Source organism: Microcebus murinus, chromosome 22 (assembly GCF_040939455.1).
Source record: "Microcebus murinus isolate Inina chromosome 22, M.murinus_Inina_mat1.0, whole genome shotgun sequence".
In the NCBI taxonomy this organism is placed as follows: Eukaryota; Metazoa; Chordata; class Mammalia; order Primates; family Cheirogaleidae; genus Microcebus; species Microcebus murinus.
The window spans coordinates 902,288-927,083 of NC_134125.1; the positions used below are offsets into that span (position 1 = coordinate 902,288).

Below are 24,796 nucleotides of genomic sequence, written 5' to 3' on the forward strand. Positions count from 1 at the left end.
CACCATGCCCGGCTGATTTTTTCTATATATATTAGTTGGCCAATTAATTTCTTCCTATTTATAGTAGAGACAGGGTCTCACTCTTGCTCAGGCTGGTCTCAAACTCCTGACCTTGAGCAATCCGCCCGCCTCGGCCTCCCAGAGTGCTGGGATTACAGGCGTGAGCCGCTGTGCCCGGCTGATATAGTGACACAGTCAGTTCAAGAGAGGAAAACGCAGGGACCAGCGTTCGTGTGTCCCTTATTGAAAACGCTCACGACCAGAGTGTGTGGGATTCGGGGTTTTTTTGGATTTCGGGATGCCGAGTCTGCATCACCCTTGCCGGCTGGCGTTGTAACTCGCACCTCTGGAATCCTAAGTGCTCCAGCAGCATTTCCTGAGCCAGCGCTCCAGGGATTCAGGTTTTGGGGTATCAGGACCCGGGTTTCTGGGCAAGGGTGCTCCACCCCCTGCCTGAACACGGAGAGTCAGGGGAAGGAAATGTTCCCGGGGCTGCTTCTCCCGGCTCCTCTGCCCCGGACGGGAGGCTCAGAGAAGCTCCACTCTGCGCCTGCTGTCTACCTCTTCGCGGGGACAGAACGGTCAGAGGAGTTTTATAAAAGGGCGTGTTTGGGCTTTAAAACCACAGGGAGGCCCAGGAGCGGTGGCTCATGCCTGTCATCCTAGTACTCTGGGAGGCTGAGGCGGGAGGATTGCTCTAGGTCAGGAGTTGGAGACCAGTCTGAGCAAGAGTGAGACCCCATCTCTACCAAAAATATAAAGAAATTACTTGGACAGCTAAAAATATAGAGAAAAAATGAGCCGGGCATGGTGGCGCATGCCTGTAGTCCCAGCTACTCGGGAGGCTGAGGCAGGAGAATCAATTGAGCCCAGGAGTTTGAGGTTGCTGTGAGCTAGGCTAACGCCACAGCACTCACTCTAGCCTGGGCAACAAAGTGAGACTCTGTCTCAGAAAAACAAAAACAAAAACCAAAAACCAAAAAACCGCAGGGAGGCAGCTCCTGGCCTTGCCCGCCTGGTGCACAGCTAGCTTCACCCCCAGGCATGGCCGGGGCACCTTGGGCCCCTAGTGGGGGGATCCCCAGCCGCTCAGGGGGCCACAAAGTGGGACAGTGCAAGGAAGGAGGGTAGGCACTCGGGGCAGGGCAGAGCCGGGTCCCGTGAGCGGGAGGGGCGGTCCCCACCTGGGATGGGAGGACGTCTCCCCACACAACCCCGCCCGTCTGGTCTGGCAGGCGGGGCTCTTCCTGGCTCCAGGAGCAGATGGTGAGCAGATGGACGCAGGAGTGGCCGGCCACGGGGTCAGGGAGGGGTCCCCACCCACCTCCGCCTGCTGGGTGCCCAGAAACGCGGAGGGTGGAGGCCGCGTGTCATGGATGCCTGTTTCCTTCCCCGTGGAGTGGGCACGTCAGCCCCTCCTGAGAGCCGGGGGTGAGACCAGGAGGTTCCCGAGTGCCTGGAGTGAGCCCAGCCCTGGCCACGCGCTGGGCCTCAGGGATCATCCCCACCCTGGCCCACCCTGCCGTGGGCTCCCACCCCTCCCTCCTCGCTCAGGGCTGCCCTTGGGGACGCCAGGCTGCGGCAGCCCGTGAGGCCTAGGACCCCGGTCACGGTAACAGCCGCCCCAGCCCGGAGCTCTACACACACAGAGACGCCTGGGCAGGGCAGGACGGACAGCGCCCTGTGTAGCCTCCGACCCCCAACGGCCTGTCTTCGCCCCCCCACCCCGTCCTCTTCCCCCTAAGGGAACCACGCTTGCTCCAGGCACGGGAGGCCCCCAGCCCCAGGGAGGGAAGCCGGGACCTAGGCCAGCGCTCTCCGCCCGGGCGTTGCTGTCCTGCAGCCACCGGGCACCAGGCAGCCGGGGCTCGAGCCTGGTCGCTGAAGGAGCCGCCCCGGAATCGGCCTCCCGCGTGCCCTGGGGTTAGGAGGACGCTGACACCGCCGCCGCGCGGGCTGCGCCACGTACTGCTGGGCACACAGCGTCTCCAGCCATGGCCTGGGAAGGGACATGCGTGTCCGCCCCATGCGGGCAGGTGCCTGACCGAGGGCTGCTGGGTGAGCGAACACCGTCCTGACCGGACCCAGCCCACCCACGGCAAGAGGCTCATTTCCCCGCGCTGGGCCTCGACCCTCCCCGCTGCGAAATGGGCACGGGGACCCCTTGGGAACACGAAAGATAAAAACAGACGCTGCGCGGGTAGGTGCTGACTGACGAACCCGCAGTCCCTCCTGGAAGCGCCCCAGGCCCCTGGGGCGCCCACCCTGGTGCCCCCCAAGCGCGAGGAGCCAGGCGGTTACAAAGCGGGAGGGTCGTGTTTGTCCGGGACGCGTCACAAGGGGAGGCGTGCTGCCGTGGGCGGCTGGGGCTCGCCGGTGTGGGGCTTGGCGCGCCGGGGAAGGGGCCGACTGGAGGCCCCGCGGGCGGGTGGGCGCACAGGGCGGCAGTGACTCGCACGGGGCTGGCGGCCGCCCCCCACCACCAGGCTGCTGCTTCACAGCTGGCGGGGGCGGAGGGACGCAGCCGGCGGGCGGTGCAGTGAAGTCCTCGGCTCCGCAGTGAGGTCCGGGCGGCCGGCCCGGCTGGGGCAAGGCGGCTCCGTCCCTGCCCGCCGGACGGTCTTCCCGGCCCCGCCCCTGTGCGCGGCGGCCGCCCGGCCTGTCCTGGCGGCGGGGCCGGCTCCCAAGTCCGCGCGTTCGCTCGGGGCACCGGTCCTTGCCCTGCGGTCCTGATCCATCCGCCGTCGCCCAGGCCAGCGCCCGGGTCATAGCGCCAGGGCCTGCGCCGCCGTCCACCGGGCGCGCAGCAGCAGCGGCGGCAGCAGCAGCGTGGCGGCCAGCAGCGGTCCCGGGGTGCCCGGCGGAGCGGAGGCCAGGGAGCTGCAGGAGCAGACCTCGTAGCCGTCCGCCGAGCGGCTCCGGTCGTGCTGTGCCGGCGCGGCGCGGGCCCCGTCCACACCCGCCGCCTCGGAGCCGTCCTGGGCCCGCGGGTCTCCGCAGACCAGCCAGTCCCGGGCCGTGGACTGCGGGTAGCCGGGCGCCGCCTCCAGCTCGCCGTCCACCACCTTCCAGTACTCCTGGCCGCGGAAGAAGTAGGAGGCACCTGGGGGGGAGGGGGCAGCGCTGAGCTCCGCAGGCCCCGCCCCCCACGGGGACTCGGTCCGGGGACGCAGGGGGTCTCCGAGACGGGTCAGAGTCTGCGCGGCCACAGCGGACCCACCAAGGCCCGGGCAGCTGGCGATGGGTGGGAGGGCCTCCCAGAGCCTCCTTCCCTGACCGGGGTACGCAGAGAGCCCGCTCTGTGCCTGGCAGCTCCAGGTGTCTGGAGGGAGCACTGAACACAAGCCCAGTAGGACACTCCTGTCCTGGGGCCCGGCGGGTGCGGGGAGGCCAGGGCTGTGCGCAGGAGCGGGGGGCAGGGGCTGCGAGGGTGTCTCGGGGAGGTGCAAAGGCCCTGCGGTGGGCGGGCGCGTGTTTGCGGTGAGAGGCTGGAGGCAGCGGCAGGTGGGCTGGGGGCACACCAGCCCCAAGGGGAGGGGCGCGGCCCTCAGGAGTGGGGGACCTTGGAGGGTCTGCGGCGGGGGTGGGGCAGACCCCTGGGGCTCTCTCCCCGACAGGTGCAGGGCTCCCCTCGGCTCAGGGAACCCTCCCAACAACCTGTTGCTACCCCTGTCCACAGGTGGGGACACTGAGGCTGCCCAGCCTCCACCCGGCCGGCGCTCACCATCGGACCAGCGCATGGCGTCGTCCAGCGTGCTGGGGACGCCCCTCCACAGGGGGCTCTGGGCGGGGTAGCCGGGGTCCATGCGCCGCGAGTGGTCATCGTAGCGCCAGTACAGCTGGTCCTTAAAGAAATAAGTCCTGTCATTGTGGGCCCAGGAGAAGGCGGCGTCCACGCCGCCGGGCGGGAGGCTGAAGTCCGAGACGGGCCGCGGGTATCCTTCCTCTACGTTATTGTCCTTAAACACCCAGTATCTGTCTCCTGGGGGCGAGAGAAAGAGCCATGGGCCGGGGCTCAGCCCCACCCCGAGGGGCAGGGGGCTCCAGCCCTCCCTCCCCACCCCCGCGCCTGCCGCGCCTCGCCCAGGAGGGCCGGACACGGCAGCGGCTGTCACCGGGTGCCCCGAGTCAGGGTGCCGCCTGCTCAGGAGTACTCGGAGAGCAGCTGCTCCCGCCTGGCACGGACGTCCCCTGCCCTCGGCAGCTGTGGACCCGGGTTCCGTGCGGCGGCCACTTCGTGGACGGGGACCCGGCCACTCAGGCTGAGCCCCAGGCACCACTCTTTACCCCCTTCTGGGGGACAGGGCCAGGGACATCTTCGTGGGCACCCACAGGAGGGGCACTGGTGTGACTTTCACACTTTAGAAAGAGTTGACGCAGAGGCCAGGCGCGGTGGCTCACGCCTGTCATCCCAGCACTCTGGGAGGCCGAGGCGGGAGGATCACTCGAGGTCAGGAGTTCGAGACCAGCCTGAGCAAGAGCGAAACCCCGTCTCTACTATAAATAGAAAGAAATTAATTTGCCAACTAATATATATACAAAAATAAAAATCAGCCGGGCATGGTGGTTCGTGCCTGTAGTCCCAGCTACTCGGGAGGCTGAGGCAGGAGGATCACTTGAGCCCAGGAGTCTGAGGTTGCTGTGAGCTAGGCTGACTCCACAGCACTCACTCTAGCCTGGGCAACAGAGTGAGACTCTCAAAAATAAATAATAATAAGAGTTGACACAGAGACGAGACGTTTCCTTTGCTGGACACAGGGGAGAGGGGCACGTGGCCTGCGGGCACGTGGACAGACGCCCACGTCACCGCAGAGGCGCAACTCGGGACTCAAGGGGGCGCCGCCGCACCGGGCAGGGCGGTCACTGTCAAAACCAGAAAACAAGCGCTGCCACGGGGTGGAGCGGCTGGAACCCGGGGGCACCGCTGGTGGGGTCGTGGAGAGCAGCTCGGAGCGCCCCCAACAGTCCAAAGCCAAGGCCACCACGTGCCTGGCAATCCCACCGCTGGGTGTTTATCCAGAAGGATCGAGGGCAGGGTCTGGAGGACGCGTTTGCGCGCCCATTAGCGCGCCCCTGCGCACAGCGGCTCTTCTCCAGGCCGCCAGGCGGCGTGTCCTCCGGTGGACCGTGGACGAGCGGGCGTGGTCTGCCCACGCGGCCTCGGAGAGGAGGGAACTGCTGGCTCACGCTGCCACGTGGACGCTCCCCAGGACCCCGTGCAGAGGGACATCGCCACCCACGGAGGGACAAACGGCAGGACCCCTGGTCTGAGGTCCCCAGAGCTCCAGATTCGGAGGCAGAAAGCAGGGTGGGGGTGATGGTGGTGGGGTGGGGTGGGGATAGTAGGGTGGGGGGTGGTGGTGGGGTGGGGTGGAGGTAGTGGGGTGGGGGGGTGGGGGGGTGGAGGTAGTGGGGTGGTGGTGGTGGTGGTGGGGTGGTGGTGGGGTGGTGGGGTGGTGGTGGGGTGGTGGGGTGGTGGTGGGGTGGTGGTGGTGGTGGGGTGGTGGTGGTGCTGGTGCTGGTGGTGGGGTGGTGGTGGTGGTGGGGTGGTGGTGTTGGGGTGGGGGTGGTGGTGTTGGGGTGGTGGTGGGGTGGTGCTGGTGGTGGGGTGGTGGTGGTGGTGGGGTGGTGGTGTTGGGGTGGGGGTGGTGGTGTTGGGGTGGTGGTGGTGGTGGTGGGGTGGTGGTGGTGGTGGTGCTGGTGGTGGGGTGGTGGTGGTGGTGGGGTGGTGGTGTTGGGGTGGGGGTGGTGGTGTTGGGGTGGTGGTGGTGGTGGGGTAGGGGTGGGGTGGGGTGGTGGGGGTGGTGGTGGGCTGGGGTGGTGGTGGGGGTGGTGGTGCTGGGGTGGTGGGGTGGTGGTGGGCTGGGGTGGTGGTGGGGGTGGTGGTGCTGGGGTGGTGGGGTGGTGGTGGGGTGGGGTGGTGGTGGGGTGGTGGGGTGGTGGTGGTGGGGGTGGTGGGGTGGTGGTGGGGTGGTGGTGGTGGGGTGGTGGTGGGGTGGGGGTGGTGGGGGTGGTGGGGTGGTGGTGGGGTGGGGTGGTGGTGGTGGGGTGGTAGTGGGGTGGTGGTGGTGGTGGGGTGGGGGTGGTGGCGCGGGCTGGGGCGGGGCGCGGGGTAGTGTTTGACGGGGACAGAGACTCACGCTGGGAAGGTAAACGTGTTCCGGGGGCGGACGGCGGTGGCGGCTGTAGACCAACCTGACCGAGCTCACTGCCACCGAACCGCACACTTAAAAACGGCTAAAAGGCACGTTTTGTTACACGTTTTCCACCACAATTAAAAAGGACACCAGAGGCCGGGCGCGGTGGCTCACGCCTGTAATCCCAGCACTCTGGGAGGCCGAGGCGGGAGGATCACTCAAGGTCAGGAGTTCAAGACCACCCTGAGAAAGAGTGAGACCCCCCCCTGTCTGTACTAAAAAACAGAAAGACATTAATTGGCCAACTAATACATATATAGAAAAAATTAGCCAGGCACGGTGTCGCAGGCCTGTAGTCCCAGCTACTCAGGAGGATCGCTTGAGCCCAGGTTTGAGGTTGCTGTGAGCTAGGCTGACACCACAGCACTCTAGCCTGAGCAACAGAGTGAGACTCTGTCTCAAAAAAAAAAAAAAAAAAAGACAAAAAAACCCTTTGCTGGACACTGGACGGAGCTGAGACGCCTGTGAGTAGGGAGGTGTCAGGTGACAGCACACCCGAAAACCGACTGCGCTTGCAGCCCAGCGGGAGCCAGCCAGGGCTGCGGGGGACATGGGGAGGGGCGGGCTGAGGCCCCCACGGTCTCACGTGTCCCCTCGCAGGTCACCCTTGCACTCCTCGGGGGGCGTGGGGATTTGGACTGGAGACACCTGCAGACGCGCCTTGTCCAGGAGGCCACAGCGGATGTCACCAGGTGGATGGCTCAGAACTCACCACCGGGGTGACATTCCCGCCGAACCTGCAAACCAGAGTCAGGTCTGCAGAGACACAGAGCCACGGGGGACTCAGGTGACGTGCAGGGTCCGAGGGCGTCCGGGGCACGAGGAGAACGTGGCCCAGGAGGTCCTGGCCGGGGACGGGGCCATCAACACTCAACCGCCCAGGTCTCGTCATTGTGCAGGGACGATGGCCTTGCTCCGAGGGTCATGAGGTCTGCGACTCACTCTTTTCGTAAAATAATTAAAAAAATTTTTTGTTGTTTTTTTGAGACAGGGTCTCTATATGTTGCCCAGGCTGGTCTTGAACTCCTGAGTGATCCTCCTGCTTCAGCCTCCGAGTACCTGGGATACAGGTGTGCACCACCGTGCCCGGCTTTTGCAACTCACGATTAACTGGTTCGGGAAAAGAAAGCAGAGAAGGCCGGGCATGGTGGTGCACCTGTGGGCCCAGCTACTCGGGAGGCTGAGGCGGGAGGATCGCTTGAGCCCAGGAGTTGGAGGCTGCAGTGAGCTGTGGTTGCGCCAATGCCCTCCATTCTGGGTGACAGAGCGAGACCCTGTCTTGGAAGAGAAAGAAAAGAAAGAAAGAGGCCGGGCGCGGTGGCTCACGCCTGTAATCCTAGCACTCTGGGGGTCCGAGGCGGGCGGATTGCTCGAGGTCGGGAGTTCGAAACCAGCCTGAGCGAGACCCTGTCTCTACTAAAAATAGAAAGAAATTAACTGACCAATATATAAAAAAAATTAGCCGGGCATGGTGGTGCATGCCTGTAGTCCCAGCTACTTGGGAGGCTGAGGCAGGAGGATCGCTTGAGCCCAGGAGATTGAGGCTGCTGTGAGCCAGGCTGACGCCACGGCACTCACTCTAGCCTGGGCAACAAAGAGTGAGCATGGTGACCTAGAGGCTGAGAATTTGCAATTTTTCTGGAAGTTAAAATTTGGTTTTCAAAATAAAGGTTTAAGAAACGAGGAGGCTCTTTACACAGTGATAGGAAACAATTCTCCCGTCATAGCAAGTGGAGAGCGGAGCGGTGGGTCTGTGCAAAGGGAATGAAAACATCCGGAAAACTCAGCACATTTGCTTCTTTGTGCACACGTCTCCTCGAAAGCTGATGTTTCTGAGAGGTGAACACAAAACATAAATACCGTGTTTCCCCAAAAATAAGCCCTACCCTTAAAAATGGTATACTAGATCTTCAGAGGCAAAAATAAATAAGCCATAACATAAGCCCTAGTAGGATTTCTAAGCACATGCGCAATAGAAGCCTCACCCCGAAAATGAGCCCCAGTGACGGGTGTGGCTGCGCAGCGCGTCTGCACAACCCATGCGTGTCGTCCCGGAGCGGGAAAGAAGAGGAGCAGCCCTTCTCATCCGCCCCGTGAGAGCTCTGTGGCTCCACAGGAGAGATCGGGGCCGATGGTTCTAAAGGAAACAGAGTCGCAAGACATTCAGGATGGAATTCGGGGTTTGGAGAGTGAGGATGATGCTCCAGAAGATGACGCCTTCACTATATCTGAATAAACGTAGACTGTTGTACCGTACTTAAAAAATATAACACATCCCCTCAAAATAAGCCCTAGGGTGTCTTCTTGAGGAAAGATAAATATAAGACCCTCTCTTATTTTCGGGGAAACACAGTAACATCAAAAGTGTATGTGCTGGAGCATGTGCCGGGTCCCCGTCTCTCACAGGGCGGCCTCCCTCCCGGGCCCCCACTCGCCCCCACGCCCTGCTGCGCCTGAGGGAGGAATCGGGCCTGAGCCCGCAGTGCCAGGTCCCGGGTCTGCGCCAGCAGGGGCCGGGCAGGTGGCGGGAGGAGCCAGGACGCGGTTTGCGCCCTAGACACGCAGAACGTTCTTCGCCTCCTCAGAGAAACCGGGTCTCTCCCGTGTGTGTGTGTGTGGGGGGGCGTAGCCGCTGCCCTGGCTTGAGCAGCGCCCCCAAACTCACATCCGCCCGGAGCCTCCGAGCGCACCTCTCTTGCAGACGGGTCTTCGCGGGTGTGAGCGGGCGAGGGGAGGTCGCGCCGCGCCAGGGTGAACCTGGACCCACGGCCGGCGTCCTCGCGGGAAACGCCGCACGCAGACGCAGGCTGAGCCCCGGGGGGCCGAACCAGAGGCGCCCACAGAGCCCGCCCGCCCAGCCTGGACGTGGGGCGTGCAGAGAGGACAGACGCCTGCCGCTTGCGGCCCCCGGCGCGTGGACAGAGTCGTGGGCATGAGAGAGACGCTCACACCGCGTGCAAACAGGACGACAGAGCTCTCCTTGGAATTGGGGTGTGGGGTGGGGCGGCCCGGGGAGAGGCAGCTGCCTGCCACCCCCCACCACCACGTCCCTCGACCCTGCAGTAAGTTCTCCGCCTCCTCCTGGCCCCAGAAGTCACCCCCTTTGACGTCCCCGGCACTTGGCAGGACTGTCCCTGCCCTAGGCCCTTTGCACCGGCAGCTCCCGGCGCAGAACGCTGCTCCCTCGGCCTCTGCTCGGAGCCGTCTCCAGTCCCCCGCCTTTCTCACTGCGCGGCCCGACCCAAGACGCACCTCCTCGTGGCGTGGTGCCAGCGCGGGACCCGCCGGGGAGGGGCAGTGGGCAGTGCGCAGGGGAAGCCCCGCCCCGTGGGCAGTGCGCACGGGAAGCCCCGCCCCGCGGGCGGTGTGCAGGGGAAGCCCCGCCCCGTGCTCGGTGCCTCCGGGCAGACGGAGGCCGGGCGCCGAGGTCCTGAGACTGCGGGGAGCCCCCGTGCGCCGTGGGGACCACACACCTTTGAAGAAGACGATCTTGTGGTCGCTGGTGCGCTCGTACACGGCGTCCACGCCGTCCAGGTGCAGCGGCAGGCCCCGCCAGAAGCGGTGCACCTGCGCCGGCTGCAGGGACACCAGGTGCCGGTCCCGGTTCAGCCGCCAGAAGTACTTGCCTGGGGGACACAGCGGGGGTGGGGCTGCAGGTGGCGGGGCGGGGCCCCGGTGGGCCACACCCTCCCACCCTCCGGCGGGGGACCCGCGGGGGTTACCTTTGAAGAAGAAAGCCTCCCCGCGGATCTGGGCCACCGCGTCGAAGTGCGTGGTGCACCTGTGCGGCACGTCCCTCCTGGGCCTGTGGGCAGAGAGAGCGGCTGGGCCGGGAGGCGGCACCCCCACCCCGGCACCCGCGGGGCCGGCCCCGCCAAGCCAGGGGAGCGGGCGGCCGGCTGGGGGCGCTGCGAGGCGCGGTGGCTGCACCAGAGGAGGAAGGCGAGTTAGCGCGAGGCCCCGGCAGGGACCTGCCCTGAGAGCCTGCATCAAGGTGCTTAGCACAGGTGGGCAGGAGGGGCCAGCAGGGCACCGTCTACCTGAGAGCTAAGTGCACCTGGGACCCGGGTCCTGTGCTACGGCTCTGTCCTAGACAGAGAATTCATACCATCATCATCATCATTTCCTACAGAAATGGGGTCTTGCTATGTTGTCCCAGGCTGGTCTGGAACTCCTGGCCTCAAGCGATCCTCCTGCCTTAGCCACCCAAAGTGCTGGGATTACAGGTGTGAGTCACGACACCCAACCTGCATCATTGTTTGCGATGGGGAAGGACCCAGTCCACCAAGAGAGGACTTTAAAAACACAGGGAGGGGCCGGGTGTGGTGGCTCACACCTGTAAACAGAGCACTCTGGGAAGCTGAGGCGGGAGGATCGCTCGAGGTCAGGAATTCAAGACCAGCATGAGCAAGAGCCAGACCCCGTCTCTACTAAAAATAGAAAGAAATTAATAGACCAACTAAAAATGTATAGAACAAATCAGCCGGGCATGGTGGCGCATGCCTGTAGTCCCAGCTACTCGGGAGGCTGAGGCAGGAGGATTGCTTGAGCCCAGGAGTCTGAGGTTGCTGTGAGCGAGGCTGACACCACAGCACTCACTCTAGCCCTCTAGCCCGGGCAACACAGCGAGACTCTGTCTCAAAAAAAACCCCAAAACACAGAGTGGCCCATGGACCCGGCACGGCACCGGCTCTCCGAGGGACGGGTGGTCGTCTCAGACAGACGCCGGCCTCTCAGAGAAGCCACTCGAGGCGAGAGCGGCGCCGTGGCTGCACCCAGCTCTGCGTCCGCACAGAAGTGTCGGGTCCTTCTGGAAGGGACCTTTGCTCCCAGGGAGGGGGGGGTGCTGGGGTCCGGGGGGAGAAAAATGACCTTTTCAAGCGGGGCGCTTTCTGTGCCTTCTGAATTTTGTTCCATTGGCTTGTGTCACTTACTCCAAAAACAAGTTACTTTCAGAAAAAAAAAGCTGAGTTGGGGCAGCATCGTTTGGCCGGAGTGGACATTCAGGGTGTGCAGCCGAGTGAGAAAAGCATAAAACAGGCCGGGTGTGGCGGCTCACGCCTGTAATCCTGGGAGGCCGAGGTGGGAGGATCGCTCGAGGTCAGGAGTTAGAAACCAGCCTGAGCAAGAGTGAGACCCCGTCTCTACTATAAATACAAAGAAATTAATTGGCCAACTAAATACACACACACACACACACACACATATGAAATTAGCCGGGCATGGTGGTGAATCCCTGTAGTCCCAGCTACTCGGGAGGCTGAGACAGGAGGATCGCTTGAGCCCAGGAGTTTGAGGTTGCTGTGAGCTAGGCTGACGCCACGGCACTCTAGCCCAAGCAACAGAAAAGTGAGACTCTGTCTCACAAAACAAAACAAAACAAAACAAAACAAAACAAAACAAAACAAAAGCGTAAAACCATCATATGCTGGAAACCAAAACTGCTGATACCGCGTGGGGCTGGGCAGAGGGAGGTGAGGCCACTACAGCGTGCTCCTGCCAGCGCCCATGACGGCGCGGCCCCGCCCACTGTCCCCGCAGAGCCCAGCCTTCGAGGCAGCCCTGCCAGGCACCGGGCAGGGTCCCCGCGCCCCTGGTCTCCCCCGTCGCCCTGGGCAATGTCCCTGCGGCGTGGAGCTGCGGCCGGCCACCCCTCGCCCCGTCTGGCGTCCGGACCCACAGAAGCCACGCGCAGAAGCGGTGGTGGCTCTGGTGGCACGAGGCTGGGCTGCTTGTCACGCAGCAGGTGACAGGGACATGGGTGAGAGGAAAGCACGTTTGAAGTCTTGGCTCCCAGGTGGGCTCGCCCTGTGTCTCCCCCACCCCCCGCCTGAGGGAGTCTGCGGAAAAGGGGAGTGTCACTCTGGCTGTGACGGGGACAGGCAGGCCCCGGCGGGAGGTGGCATTGGGGCGGTGGCTTACGGGGTGCTGGACCGGTTGTCAGGGGGCTCCGGCAGCAGGGGCGGCTCCTGGGGCTCCGGGGTGTGGGGCTGCACCGTGGGGGACACGGACTCACGCACGCCTGGGGGGCACAAGGAGAACCGCGTCCAGCACCGGGACACCCCCACCGCCCCACCGTCCCCCAACCCCCCTCCGGGGCTGGGTCAGGAGGGCACAGCCGCGGGCACCGTGGGGCCAGACCGCAGGGTGGCACGTGAGCACCGCCTGGGAATCTTGCTCCTGGGCAGGCGCACGGTGTCTCTGCAAAAACTCTCATGCCCGTGTTCACAGCCCCGCCCCACACGGCACAGAACCGACAGAAAAGGAAAACCCGGCAGCCGGGAAGAGAAGGACTTTCTGCTCCAGCTATTGTGTGTCGAGCCGTGAAAACGTCAGGGGCAGAGCGAGGGCCAGAGACAAAAGCCGCAGGACGGCCGGCTGTGGTGGCTCATACCTGTCACCCCAGCACTCTGGGAGGCCCAGGTGGGAGGATCACTTGAGCTCAGGAGTTGGAGGCCAGGCTGAGCAAGAGCGAGACCCCATCTCTACTAAAAATAGAAAGAAAGTACTTGGACAGCTAAAAATATATAGAAAAAAATAGGCGGGTGTGGTGGCGCATGCCTGTAGTCCCAGCTACTTGGGAGGCTGAGGCAGGGGGATCGCTTGAGCCCAGGAGTCTGAGGTTGCTGTGAGTGAGGCTGACGCCACGGCACTCCAACAAGAGTGAGTGAGACTCTGTCTCAAAAAAAAAAAAAACAACAACAAAAAAAAAGCCCAGAATTGGCCAATCCGTAGTGATGGAAAGTGCATTGGGGGTGCCTGCCCCACCCCTCGAATTTGGGGGACAGACGTGGAATGCTGCCCCGCCGTGCCGAGGGTGTCGGGGCGGTGCTGGGAGAGGCCAGAGGGGCCCAGCCGCGCCCCCCCCACGCCGCCCCCCGCCGCGCCCGTCCACCCCCCACGCGTGGGGCCGCGGGCTGTGCCGAGCGCGCACCGTCGTTGGGGCCCACTCACCGTACAGCTGCCAGATGCGCACCCTGTCCTGGTAGGGCAGCCCGTAGCGCAGCGGGTCGCCCACCGGGCCCTGGTAGTACGGTCGCATGATGGACTGCGCCGCGGCCGCGTGGCTCAGCCCCAGGGCGTGGCCGAACTCGTGGACTGCCACGGCAAACAGGTCCATCCCGTGGGCATCTGGGGACACGGGGACCGCGTGAGCCGGGGAGGGAGGGGCCCTGTCCCCGAGTTGGGGGGGTCTGGCAGCCACCCGCCGAGTTGGGGGGCGGGGTGGCCCAGGCTGCCTGGGGGGCTCAGCGGGGCTGCCGTGCGGGTGCCCGCAGCTCTGGTCCTGGCCGCGGCTCCCGAGAGTCGCCCGGGCCTCGCGCCACCCCCACTGAGGCTCTGCGGGGTCTGCAGGGCCACCGGGGTCCCCGCGGGCTTCGCGCCGCCCGGCGTACCCGAGGAGCGGAAGGTCCAGGCCTCGTCATCGTCAAAGTGCGTGTCCCCTGCGGTGTGGTGGTCGCCGGGGAGGAAGGCGTGGGCCACGGCGCCGCCCGGGCCGTCGAAGGGGTAGCCGTCGTTGTGGTCGGCCCGGGAGAAGTCGATCTGGATGTCGGCCGCGCTGCCGGCCACCTCGTGGAAGTTGATCGGCGTGATGTCGCTCCAGACCTTGAGCGCGTAGTACATGAGCGCACGCACCGTGTCGCGGCCCAGGGCCGAGTCCCGCGGGAACGTCCGGACCCTGCGGGGTCACAGCCCTGAGTCCAGTCCCGGAGAAAAGGCCCAGGGCCCTGGGACGCCCCTCCCTGGGAGGCCCCCTCCCTGGGACGCCCCTCCTCTGGGACGCCCCTTCCCCTGGGACGCGCCTCCCCTGGGACGCCATTCCCCTGGGACGCCCCTCCCCTGGGACGCCCCTCCCCTGGGACGCCCCTCTCTGGGACGCCCCTCCCCTGGGACGCCCCTCCCTGGGACGCCCCTCCCCTGGGACGCCCCTCCCCTGGGACGCCCCCTCCCCTGGGACGCCCCTCCCCTGGGACGCCCCTCCCCTGGGACGCCATTCCCCTGGGACGCCCCCTCCCCGGGACGCCCCTCTCTGGGACGCCCCTCCCCTGGGACACCCCTCCCCTGGGACGCCCCTCCCCTGGGACACCCCTCCCCTGGGACACCCCTCCCCTGGGACGCCCCTCTCTGGGACACCCCTCCCTGGGACGCCCCTCTCTGGGACACCCCTCCCCTGGGACACCCCTCCCCTGGGACGCCCCTCTCTGGGACGCCCCTCCCCTGGGACACCCCTCCCCTGGGACGCCCCTCTCTGGGACACCCCTCCCTGGGACGCCCCTCCCCTGGGACGCCCCTCTCTGGGACACCCCTCCCTGGGACGCCCCTCTCTGGGACACCCCTCCCTGGGACGCCCCTCTCTGGGACACCCCTCCCTGGGACGCCCCTCTCTGGGACACCCCTCCCTGGGACGCCCCTCTCTGGGACACCCCTCCCCTGGGACGCCCCTCTCTGGGACGCCCCTCCCCTGGGACACCCCTCCCCTGGGACGCCCCTCTCTGGGACACCCCTCCCTGGGACGCCCCTCTCTGGGACACCCCTCCCTGGGACGCCCCTCTCTGGGACACCCCTCCCTGGGACGCCCCTCCCCTGGGACGCCCCTCCCCTGGGACGCCCCTCTCTGGGACACCCCTCCCTGGGACGCCCCTCCCCCGGGATGCCCCTCCCCCGGGATGCCCCTCCCCCGGGATGCCCCTCCCCCGGGACGCCCCTCCCTGGGACGCCCCTCCCCTGGGACGCCCCTCTCTGGGACGCCCCTCCCTGGGATGCCCCTCCCCCGGGACGCCCCCTCCCCCGGACGCCCCTCCCCTGGGATGCCCCTCTCCCAGGACGCTCCTGGGGGGGCTAAGCACTGCCCCAGCCCGGGCTGCCTGTGCCGTGAGGTGCACCCGTGACCTGCCCCCCCCCCCCGCGTGTCTGCTGCCCTGGGAGACCCCAGGGCTCACACAGCGCGGACCAGACCGCAGGTGGAAGCAGGGACGGTCGCGTGGGCCGAGACGCCGACACAGCAGCAGGGCCCACCCCTGAGTGCAGCCCCAGCCCCAGGCGGGCACAGCCTGACCCCTGTCCACCCGCTCCAACCCAGGGAAGGCCCCTCGGAGCCATTTCAGACCCGAGGGACAACAGAGGGGGACAGCCTGGGGCAGTGGGTCAAACGGTGCTCCCCAAACCCATGTCCATCCGGAACCCCCGAATGTGGCCCGACTGGGAAACAGGGTCTTTGTGGACGTCAGTGAGGCCTGAGATGAGGACGTCCCCGATTGGGGTGGCCCGACTGGGGGCAGGCCCTAGCTAGGGGGGCAGAGGGTGGACAGACAGCAGGGGGGAGTAACTTCCTGCTGCCCCAGGCCCTGGCGTGTGGGTATTTGGCAGGGCGGCTGCCCGCCCACCTCCACGACAGGTTCCTCTTGTTCCACTTGGTGGGGGCGGGAGCCTGGCGCCGCCTCCGCGCCTGCGCTGGGGGGAGGTCCGGGAGGGAGCAGCGCGGGGTCTTCATCAGCGCCAGGGTGGCCTCATCTGCAGGGCAGGGTGGGGGGAGGGTGTCAGAGCCAGGCCAGCGCCCCGACTTGGGGTTCCCCATGTCTCCCCAGGGCTCCGTGCTGGGGTACCATCCCCTCCCTCACATGTGGCCCTGGGCCGCTGCCCCCGCAGGCAGGACCACCGCAGTCTTCAAACTTGGGGGGTGGCCCTGACCAAGCAGCCCGCTGGGGACGGCGGTGCCCCCCACACCCCAGGAACTGACCGAGGACACCGGTGGCCTCCAGGCCGCCGAACTGCTGCATGGCCGCGATGGCCCTGGACAGCTCCTCTGGGGTCTGCAGCCGCCCTGCAGCCGGGTCTGCCGGGGGCAGGTAGCCAAACCTGCTCAGCCACTCCTGGGGGCAGAGAGCAGAGTGAGGGTGCAATGGGAGCCCAGTCCCACACCCTGAGAGGAGCCTGCCCCAGACCCCACTGGAGGCAGGTGGGGGGCAGCCTCTCCCAGACTTGTCAATGCCAGCCAGCCCCTCATCAGCCCCCAAGCCACCTCTTGCACCACCCTTAAGTCACTTTACGGGCAGCAGCTGGAAAATTGTCTTCTTCTTCTTCTTTTTTTTTTTTTTTTTTTGAGACAGAGTCTCGCTTTGTTGCCCAGGCTAGAGTGAGTGCCTTGGCATCAGCCTCACTCACAGCAACCTCAATTTCCTGGGCTCAAGCAATCCTCCTGCCTCAGCCTCTCCAGTAGCTGGGACTACAGGCATGCGCCACCATGCCCGGCTAATTTTTTTCTATATATTTTTAGTTGGCCAATTAATTTCTTTGTAGTTATACTAGAGACAGGGTCTCGCTCTTGCTCAGTCTGGTTTCAAACTCCTGACCTGGAGCAATCTGCCCGCCTCGGCCTCCCATAGTGCTGGGATGACAGGCGCGAGACACAGAGCCGGGCCAGCAGTTTCTTAACCGCCAGGCGGCGCTGGCGCCACCCGCAGGCTGTCATGGGGCCTCACCCCGCCGAGTGTGCACACTGCCCAGGACCGCACATGGGGTGCAGGGCCGGGTCGCCCGGCTCCTCAGAGCTGCACCCCAACCCCAGCCTGGCTCCAAGAAGGGTACAAACCTGGGTGACGTGCTGGCCCTGCGTGTAGGCTTGTTGTCTTTCTTTGGTGGGCATTAAAAATTCTCTTGTCCAGGCGTGGTGGCTCACGCCTGTCATCCCAGCACTCTGGGAGGCGGAGGTAGGCGGATTGCTCAAGGTCAGGAGTTCGAAACTAGCCTGAGCAAGAGTGAGACCCTGTCTCTACTATAAATAGAAAGAAATGAATTGGCCAACTAAAAATATATAGAAAAAATGAGCCGGCCATGGTGGCGCATGCCTGTAGTCCCAGCTACTCAGAAGGCCGAGACAGGAGGATCGCTTGAGCCCAGGAGTTTGAGGTTGCTGTGAGCTAGGCTGACGCCACGGCTCTCACTCTAGCCCGGGCAACAGAGTGAGACTCTGTCTCAAAAAAAAAAAAAATTCTCTTGACTCATGCCACCTGCAGGCATGATTCCCCAAAGTTGTGGTCTATGCCCCCACCCGAGCTCTCTGGGAGTGGGTGATGGGCCCACAGGAGGGATTGACGCTCTACCTCCCGACCCCCCCAGGGAATTGTCAGGACAACGGCACTGACCCCGAACACACAATTGCCACCCACCTAGACCCCGTCCAGCCCCCCCTGCTTCCCCCCCCAACAGAACCCACGCTGGGTCCTCCCCAAACCCCACTGACCCCAGCCCTGCCCACGCAGCCCTGCCAGGAAGCCTCCAAGAGTGCGTGAGGAACTGGGTGCCGGGGATCCCCCCAGTCTGGCTCTCAGGCTGCAGGACCGGGGCCCTCCAAGGGGGCACTTGTGAGTGGAGGGGCAGCTTCCCCCAAGGGCCAACCTATGCTCCCCAAGGTGGGGCCCAGGCGGGCCCACCTCCCACTCCGGCTCTGCCCCTGGGGTGCCAGGGTCATGGCTGGGCCTGCGAGTTCTTCCTCTGGGAGGGCACCCCCGCCCCGCACGGACACGCCCCCACAGCGATCGTCACCAGGACTTGCTGGTGTGTCCCACGGCCACTCGCTGTGCTACCGTGTTTCCCGGAAAATAAGCCCTACCCACAAAACACGCCCTGGCAGGATTTCTAAGCATTTGCGCAACAGAAGCCCCACCCCGAAAATCAGCCCTAGTGACGGGTGTGGCTGCGCAGCGCATCTGCACAACCCTTGCGTGTCGTCGCGGGGCGGGAAAGAAGACGAGCAGCCCTTCTCATCTGCCCCACGAGAGCTCTAGTGCTCGACATGAGAGATCGGGGCCGATGGTTCTAAAGGAAACAGAGTCACAAGAGATTCAGGATGGAATTCCTGGTTTGGAGAGTTGTGATGATGTTCCAGGAGAAGATGATTTCACTATATTTGAATCAATGTAGACTGTTGTACTGTACTTAAAAAAAAAATAACACATCCCCTGAAAATAAGCCCTAGAATGTCTTCTTCAGAAAAAATAAATATAAGACCCTGTCTTATTTTTGGGGAAACACAGTAGCTGCCGGAGACACCCAAGAGCGCGTTCTGCACCCAATAGGAGCATTTTCAGCTGCACACAGTGTTCTGGAGAAGTTTTACAGACATTTTAAAGTTTTGATTCTGGGCCGGGCGCGGTGGCTCACGCCTGTCATCCCAGCACTCTGGGAAGCCGAGTCGGGGGATTGCTCAAGGTCGGGAGTTCAAAACCAGCCTGAGCAAGAGCGAGACCCCGTCTCTACTAAAAATAGAAAGAAATTAATTGGCCAACTAAAAATATATATAGAAAAAAAAATTAGCCGGGCATGGTGGCGCATGCCTGTAGTCCCAGCTCCTCGGGAGGCTGAGGCAGGAGGATCGCTTGAGCCCAGGAGTCTGAGGTTGCTGTGAGCTAGGCTGACGCCACGGCACTCACTCTAGCCTGGGCAACAAAGCGAGACTCTGTCTCCAAAAAAAGAAAAAAGAAAAGAAAAAAAGAGAGCAGGTGGCTTTAGCCGCAGGTCTGGGGACAGGCAAGTCCCCACCAACAGCCATGCCTACCGGGCACAGAGCGCAGAAGGGACCCAAGCCCGGGGCTGGTGGGTGCCCATGGCCCCCTCCCATCCCAAAGCCCGGGGGGAGCTGTGCCTCGGTCTACCCATGGCCGCTCTGGGTCAGCTCGGGGAGGTGGGCAGAGTGCGAGGGTGGGGATAGCTCCCCACCTGGCCAGGGGACGCGCTACGGAGGAAGGGAGGAGGCCGTGGCGGACGCAGGGCAGATGCCCTGCCCAGCTCGACCCTGCGGAAGCAGCAGCCGCCCGGGCAGCTCTGCTCCCCGGGAGAGAGGCCCAGGCCCGGGGCCGGCACTCATGGGCTCCCTCCCGCCCTCCCCGGCCACAGAGGCGCCCGGGGCGGGATAGCCCTGGGGAGGGGACACAGACACCCCCATCGCGTGTCCCCTGCCGGCCACCCCCATACCTACAGAGCTGGGCTCAGGCGCCGGCTGGCCGGGGGCATCGGTCTGAGCAGATTCCCGCCCCCACGCCCACCGCCTGGTCCTCCCTCCGCTGTCGCCACGGAGACCGCTGTCTCCAGGGCAACCGAGGCTGCGGCGGGCGCTGCGGCAGCAGCGGTGGGTGAACCTTCCAGAAGGCCACTGGGGAGGGGGCAGGAGGAGGGTGAACCTTCCTGAAGGCCACTGGGCCCCTCTGGTGGTAACTGCTCCACTCCCGCCAGGGGCGGGGCCATTGCTGCGAAGGAGGATGGGACTCTGAGCCCGGAGGCTGGGGCCTCCCCCACGGCCCCCCTGGCCACCCAGCGGCCACTTCACTTGTCACTGCGGCTCGGATCACCGTTTGACACTTGCTGTATCTTTTACAGCCTTAAGGAGGCGTAACACGCACAGCATAAAATTCCCTTCGATGTGTTTTTGTTTGTTATTTTGAGACAGTTCGCTCTGTCGCCCGGACTAGAGTGCCGTAGCGTCAGCCTAGCTCACAGCAACCTCCAATTCCTGGGCTCAAGCGATCCTCCTGCCTCAGCCTCCCGAGTAGCTGGGACTACAGGCACGCACCACCATGCCCCCAAATTTTTCTATTTATAGTATAGACGGGGTCTCCCTCTTGCTCAGGCTGCTCTCGAACTCCTGACCTTGAGCGATCCTCCCACCTCGGCCTCCCAGAGGGTTAGGATTGCAGGCATGAGCCACCGCGCCTGGCCTCCTCTGATGATTTTAGCAAACCTAGGAACGCAGCTACCACCCCCGCATATCTGCTGGCTGATGCTGACTCTTGCAATAGCCTGGGTGCGCCGCCCCTACCCCCGCCCTGCCCCTGCACTGTGACTGTGCCTTGGGGGCCTCCCGGCAACTGGGCCCCACCCTCACTGGGGCCTTGCAGCTGACCTGCCCTCACCCACAGCGGACTTGACTGCCACACAGGGGTGGGCGGAGAGCAGGGGCCGTTAGCCCCATTTTGCAGATGGGGAAACTGAGGCTCAGAGAGGTTGGGTCACCTGCTGACATCACACAGCTCACGGTCTGGCTGACCAACCCGTCCCTTCCGCTGCCACACCCCCTTCCCCAGGGGACCTCCTGGGAGCCCTGTGGCAGCCTGCGTGTCTGTCGGGAACACATGTGGACCCGTGTAGGTGCGGGGGGGGGCAGGAGGCCAGGCCCACCCGCCGTCCCCCTGGAGCCCAACGGCAAACGGGGACACAAGGAAACGAACCTCAGCGGCCGCTGCATCCCGGACGGGAACCCCTGTCCGTGACCGAGCACCTCCCACCCGCGCTCTGCCTGAGCCCACAGCACCCCAGCCTGATTCCGAAACTGCACTGCACATGCAGCAGGCGCCCGGAAAGCACCTGCTCCGTCGACCTTAAGAAGTGGGTGCTGTTGCTGTCCTCAGCTGACAGATGAGACAGCGGAGGCACAGAGAGGTTAGGACGCTTACCCAGGGTCACACAGCCAGTGAGCAGCGAGCTGGGGCTGGGACCCAGGCTGCCTGGCCACAGGGCCTACGCCGGCAGCCGCTGAGCTATGCGGGGCGGTGAGGGCTGGGATGGAGGGGCTGCTTAAAGAGGGGTGCTCAGGGAAGACGTCCTGGGGGTGACCTTCGGGCTGTGAGCTGCCAGAGGAGAAGCGGGTGTCTGGGTGTGTGAGTGTGAGTGAACATGGCGGGGGGGGGGGGCAAGTGCAAAGGCCCTGGGGCAGGGCCCAGCCGGGAAGCTGGGGGAGAGAAAGGCAGAACACAGGAGGGCGGGAGGGGAGGAGTAGGAGGCCCAGGGCGGGCGGGGTCTCGGGCAGGTGGAAAGCAGGACTTGATGCTGAGTGCAGGAGAAGCCAGGCTCTGCGCCCTGCGCAGCCCTCCCGTCCCAGCACGCCGTGGGCCGGACCGAGCCCGGGGGAGCCCGAATCCCGGAGCTCAGCGTCCGGCAGGCTCACGGCTGCCGTGAGAAGGACGCCACCTGTCACACGCCGGGCGCCGCACCCACACCGGGAGCCTGGGCTTGTGCTTCCCGGAAGCTCAGATCCACCCTCAACCAACGGGCTCAAATCACAGGCTCAAAGTGCCCTTGGAAACACCCTACTAACCCCAAACCCTAAGCTTCGGCCCCTTCCCGCCCCGGCCCAGAACTGTCGGAAGTTCCGCCCGACGCTCCCACGACAGCCCGTTCTCAGGGTCCCCATTCTACAGGTGGGAAGACTGAGGCACGGCGCTTAGGATCATGGAGCTGGTGAGTGGCTGCCCGGGACCAGAGCTCCCGATGTGTCCAGGGGCCACGTCGGAGGGAAACCACATTTGCTGGGCCAGGCAGATGGCTGTCGGCAGGGGACCACGGAGCAAGGCTCACCCAGACACCCGTCTCTCCGGCCGCCCAGCTCAGGGCGAAGCCACGGGCCCCCTTGACCACCCGAGGCTCTCTTGGCTTTGGCCGAGGGTCCATGGCCGGCGTTCTCAGAGTGCGGCTGCAGGGTGCAAGGGGACACCCCTGGCCCCAGGCCAGGGCGACCACACAGGTACCGAGGGCACACTGGGTGCTGCGGCTGAGGGACCCAGGGGCCTCGGGCTGAGGCCTGGACGAGGGGGGCAGCTCCCGGGGGCCTGGCTCCCACCCACCACTCCCCGGCCCCGCCCCGCCCGGCCCCTCGGGGCCTCCTGGGCCACGGGGACCCCGCTCACAACCTCAGCGGTGACCCTCCACCCAGGTGGGTGCTGAGGGTCAACAGAGCCGTCACGGCGCAGTGTGGCTCGGGGCCGAGACTCAGGCCTTGCTGCTGAGAGCGGAAACCGGCAGGGACTTCACAGGACGCTTTGCAAAACCTGCCACCAGGGGACCGGCACGCCCGCGTGGCACCGGGCCCCTCACGCCCGAGCCGCGGTGCCAGGGGCTCTTGCGGTGCTGCTGGTGGCAGCCACGTCCCGGAAGCAGCCCGTTCACTGCACAAGAGCCTGGGCCACACGGCGGGCTCTCCGACACAGACCGAGGAGGAAGTGGCGGCTCGGCACCATCCATGCACGAACAGCAGAGGGACACGGCCACGTCCTCCAGGCCCAGGCTGCAAAGGCCCCCGGGAAACGGGGGGGGGCACACGTCCCCCTGGAGCCCCCTCCTCCAGCTCTGCCACTTTGCTGTGGGTGTCACTCAACACCAGAGTGACTGACAGCCCAGGCGCTCAAGGACGAGCCCAGGAGGGCACAGCATGCGCTTCTGTCCCCAACACAGCCCGAAAGCCGGTCCCGCGGCTCAATCCCGGGCTTTGTCCACTGCTGACCCGCCGGGTGGGCTGGCGGGGCGGGCTGGTGGGGCAGGCTGGCCCTCCCCTCCCGCCAGGCTGCAGACCGCGGGCCACAGGTCTGCTGGCAGAAGCCGGTCACACACACAAAGGGGCTCCTCTCCTCCCTGGCACCCGGACGTGCACAGGGTCAGCGGCCCCCCCAGGGCGGTCTGGGGGTCAGCGGCAAGGAGATCCCTCACCCCACCAACCCCGCCGGACACAGCCTCTTCCCCGCCGGCCCAGCTCCGACGTGCGGTTCCCCCGAGGGCCACCAGAGGCCGCCCTGCACCGCCAGTCGGGAGCAGGTGGCAGGACGGTGGCTCCCGCACCGGCGGGTCCGCCTCGCCTGGGTGGGAGGCCTCGCCGGGCAGGGCAGGGGGCTGCCGGCGGCCTCCTCTGTCTTGGCCCACCGGCCGGGTGCCAGGGCCCCACCGCTTCGGGCCAGGCTGGGGAGCCCTGTCCCCTGCTCAGTGCGGTGGGCCGTGGGGCAGGTGACCCTGGCGGTGCCGAGGACGCAGAAGCCCTGGGGAGCCGGGAGAGGTAGCGGGGAGAGGCCACAGGTAGCGCAGGGAGGAGTGTGCCTGCCCCATGCCGTCAGGCCAGGCAGGAGCGGGACACCCCCAAACTGCACTGGGCTGATGGGCCAGCTCGGCTGGGCCGGGGGCTGTGTCCCTAAGTGTGTGGACCCCCTCCCCGCCAGGGCCCTTCTGTGGCACCCTCGGGGCTGGAAGGTGGGGGGCCTGGGCTCTCCCATCCTGGCAGAGCTGGAGCCAGGACGCCCCTAGATGGAGCCTGCTCCTCGGTGGGGCCCCGGGGAAACAACCCCCAAGCCGCACATGGGACTGGAGGGGGTACCCTGACTTCAGAGGCTGTTGGCAGGGAGGAATCTCGCTCTGGGGACCCGCAGGCATCTGGATGGGGACAGTGGGGACGGTGGCCAACGCCCCCAGGATGGCAGAGAGGTCTGCCGCAGCCGGGGTGGGGTGGCCACGTCTGCTTCCCATCCGGACCCGTGTCCAAGTCCTGCCACCCCCGGGGGCTGCGCACGCCACCCCAGTGCCCACTGCCAGAATGCTGCGCCTGCCTGAAGTCCACCTACGGCAACTTGCTTGGGCCGGAGGGTCTTGGAGCCCCCAATTGGGAGGGGCTCTGGGAGAGGGGCCCTGCCGGGACCCTCTGGGAGGCTGTCTCAGGACTCGTGTGCAGGGGGTGGGGGGATGGGGGGCCGAGCCAGGAGTCCCGCACCCGGGCAGAGCGAGCGCAGCTGCCGGGGCGGAAGCCTCGTAAAGAATCGCTCCATCCTCCGGCCTGCGAGCGCCCCCAGGACCCCAGCCTGGGGTGGTGGGACCCCTGAGTCTGAGCTCAGATCTTCCGGGTCCACGGGAGGCTCCGCCCCGGCCGCCGAGCAGGGCAGCGGGTGTTGGAAGAGGGATGGCCGGCGCGGGGTAAGGGGCGGCCGGCGCGGCGGCGCGTGGGCCTGGACCGGGAGGAAGGCGCCGGCCGGGAGGCAGGGCAGGCTGGCCCGGGCGGGGGGCGCGCAGGGCCGAGGTCCAAGCCCGGCGCGAGCTGGGGCCGGCTGCTCGGCCGCGACACCCGCAGCGGAGCAAACTCAGGGACGCGGGCCGTCCGGGCGCCCACGCTCCGCAGCCCCCGCCCCTCCTCGCGCGGGGCGCACGCCCCTTCCCACGGCGCCGCCGCCCCCGGACCGCGCGGCGGGGCGGCCGTCCTCTTCCACCAGTCGCTCCGCGCCGGGACCCGGCGGCCCCACGGGCTCCTGCGCTGCGGCGCCCCGAGCGCACGGCGCGGGGAGGGGACCCGCGCCCGCGTCCGCCCCGCCGCGCCGGCCTCAGCGCTCCCGCCTCGGCAATGGGCGCAGGGCGCGCCGGCCCCCACGCCGCCGCCACGCACCGCCGGGCCCCCGCCCGCGCCCCGCGCCCCCGGCCAGCCGCGCACTCACCACCCCCAGGCTGAGGTCCTCGGCGCGGGGCGCGGGCGCGGCGCAGACCCCGCGCGCCGCCAGCAGCAGCAGCAGCAGCAGCGGGAGCAGGAGCAGCCCGGGCCCGGGGCGCGGGTTGGGGGGGCCGGGGCCCCGGGCGGCGCGGAGCCCCATGGCGCGGCCGAGCAGCTCCCCGCGCAGCCCCGCGCAGCGGCCCGACCGAGCCCCGCGCCCGCCTCCGGGCGGGGCGGGGCCATGCTAATGAGATGCTAACGAGGCGCGCGTCCCTCCGCCGCCTTAAAGGGCCCGCGCCCGCCGGCCCGCGCCCCCGCTGCGGTGCTGGGGCCCCGCCGGCCCTGCAGAGTCCTGGGGCCCGGGCCCCGCGTCCGGACG

The 24,796-nt window shown here is 66.0% G+C and overlaps 1 protein-coding gene across 1 annotated transcript; it reads right to left on the minus strand.

The window, feature by feature from the left end:
• Positions 1-1,878: 1,878 nt before the first annotated feature.
• On the minus strand, positions 1,879-24,588 carry MMP17 (matrix metallopeptidase 17). The gene is made up of 10 exons (XM_075996411.1): positions 24,425-24,588; positions 15,934-16,066; positions 15,581-15,707; positions 13,592-13,875; positions 13,152-13,328; positions 12,120-12,219; positions 9,920-10,002; positions 9,671-9,823; positions 3,725-3,982; positions 1,879-3,103 (listed from the first exon to the last, which is right to left on the minus strand). The coding sequence occupies exons 1-10, from the start codon at positions 24,575-24,577 to the stop codon at positions 2,766-2,768; spliced, it is 1,806 nt and encodes a 601-aa protein (XP_075852526.1). The 5' UTR covers positions 24,578-24,588; the 3' UTR covers positions 1,879-2,765.
• Positions 24,589-24,796: the final 208 nt, after the last annotated feature.

Excerpts from the sequence above, each read along its gene's own strand:
- MMP17 (XM_075996411.1), bottom strand. The coding sequence starts at position 24,577 with ATGGGGCTCCGCGCCGCCCGGGGCCCCGGCCCCCCCAACCCGCGCCCC. Across the intron at positions 16,067-24,424 it reads AGGACCTCAGCCTGGGGGTG|GAGTGGCTGAGCAGGTTTGG; the intron begins GTGAGTGCGCGG and ends CTCTGCCCCCAG. Across the intron at positions 12,220-13,151 it reads GCGCATCTGGCAGCTGTACG|GCGTGCGTGAGTCCGTGTCC; the intron begins GTGAGTGGGCCC and ends TGTGCCCCCCAG.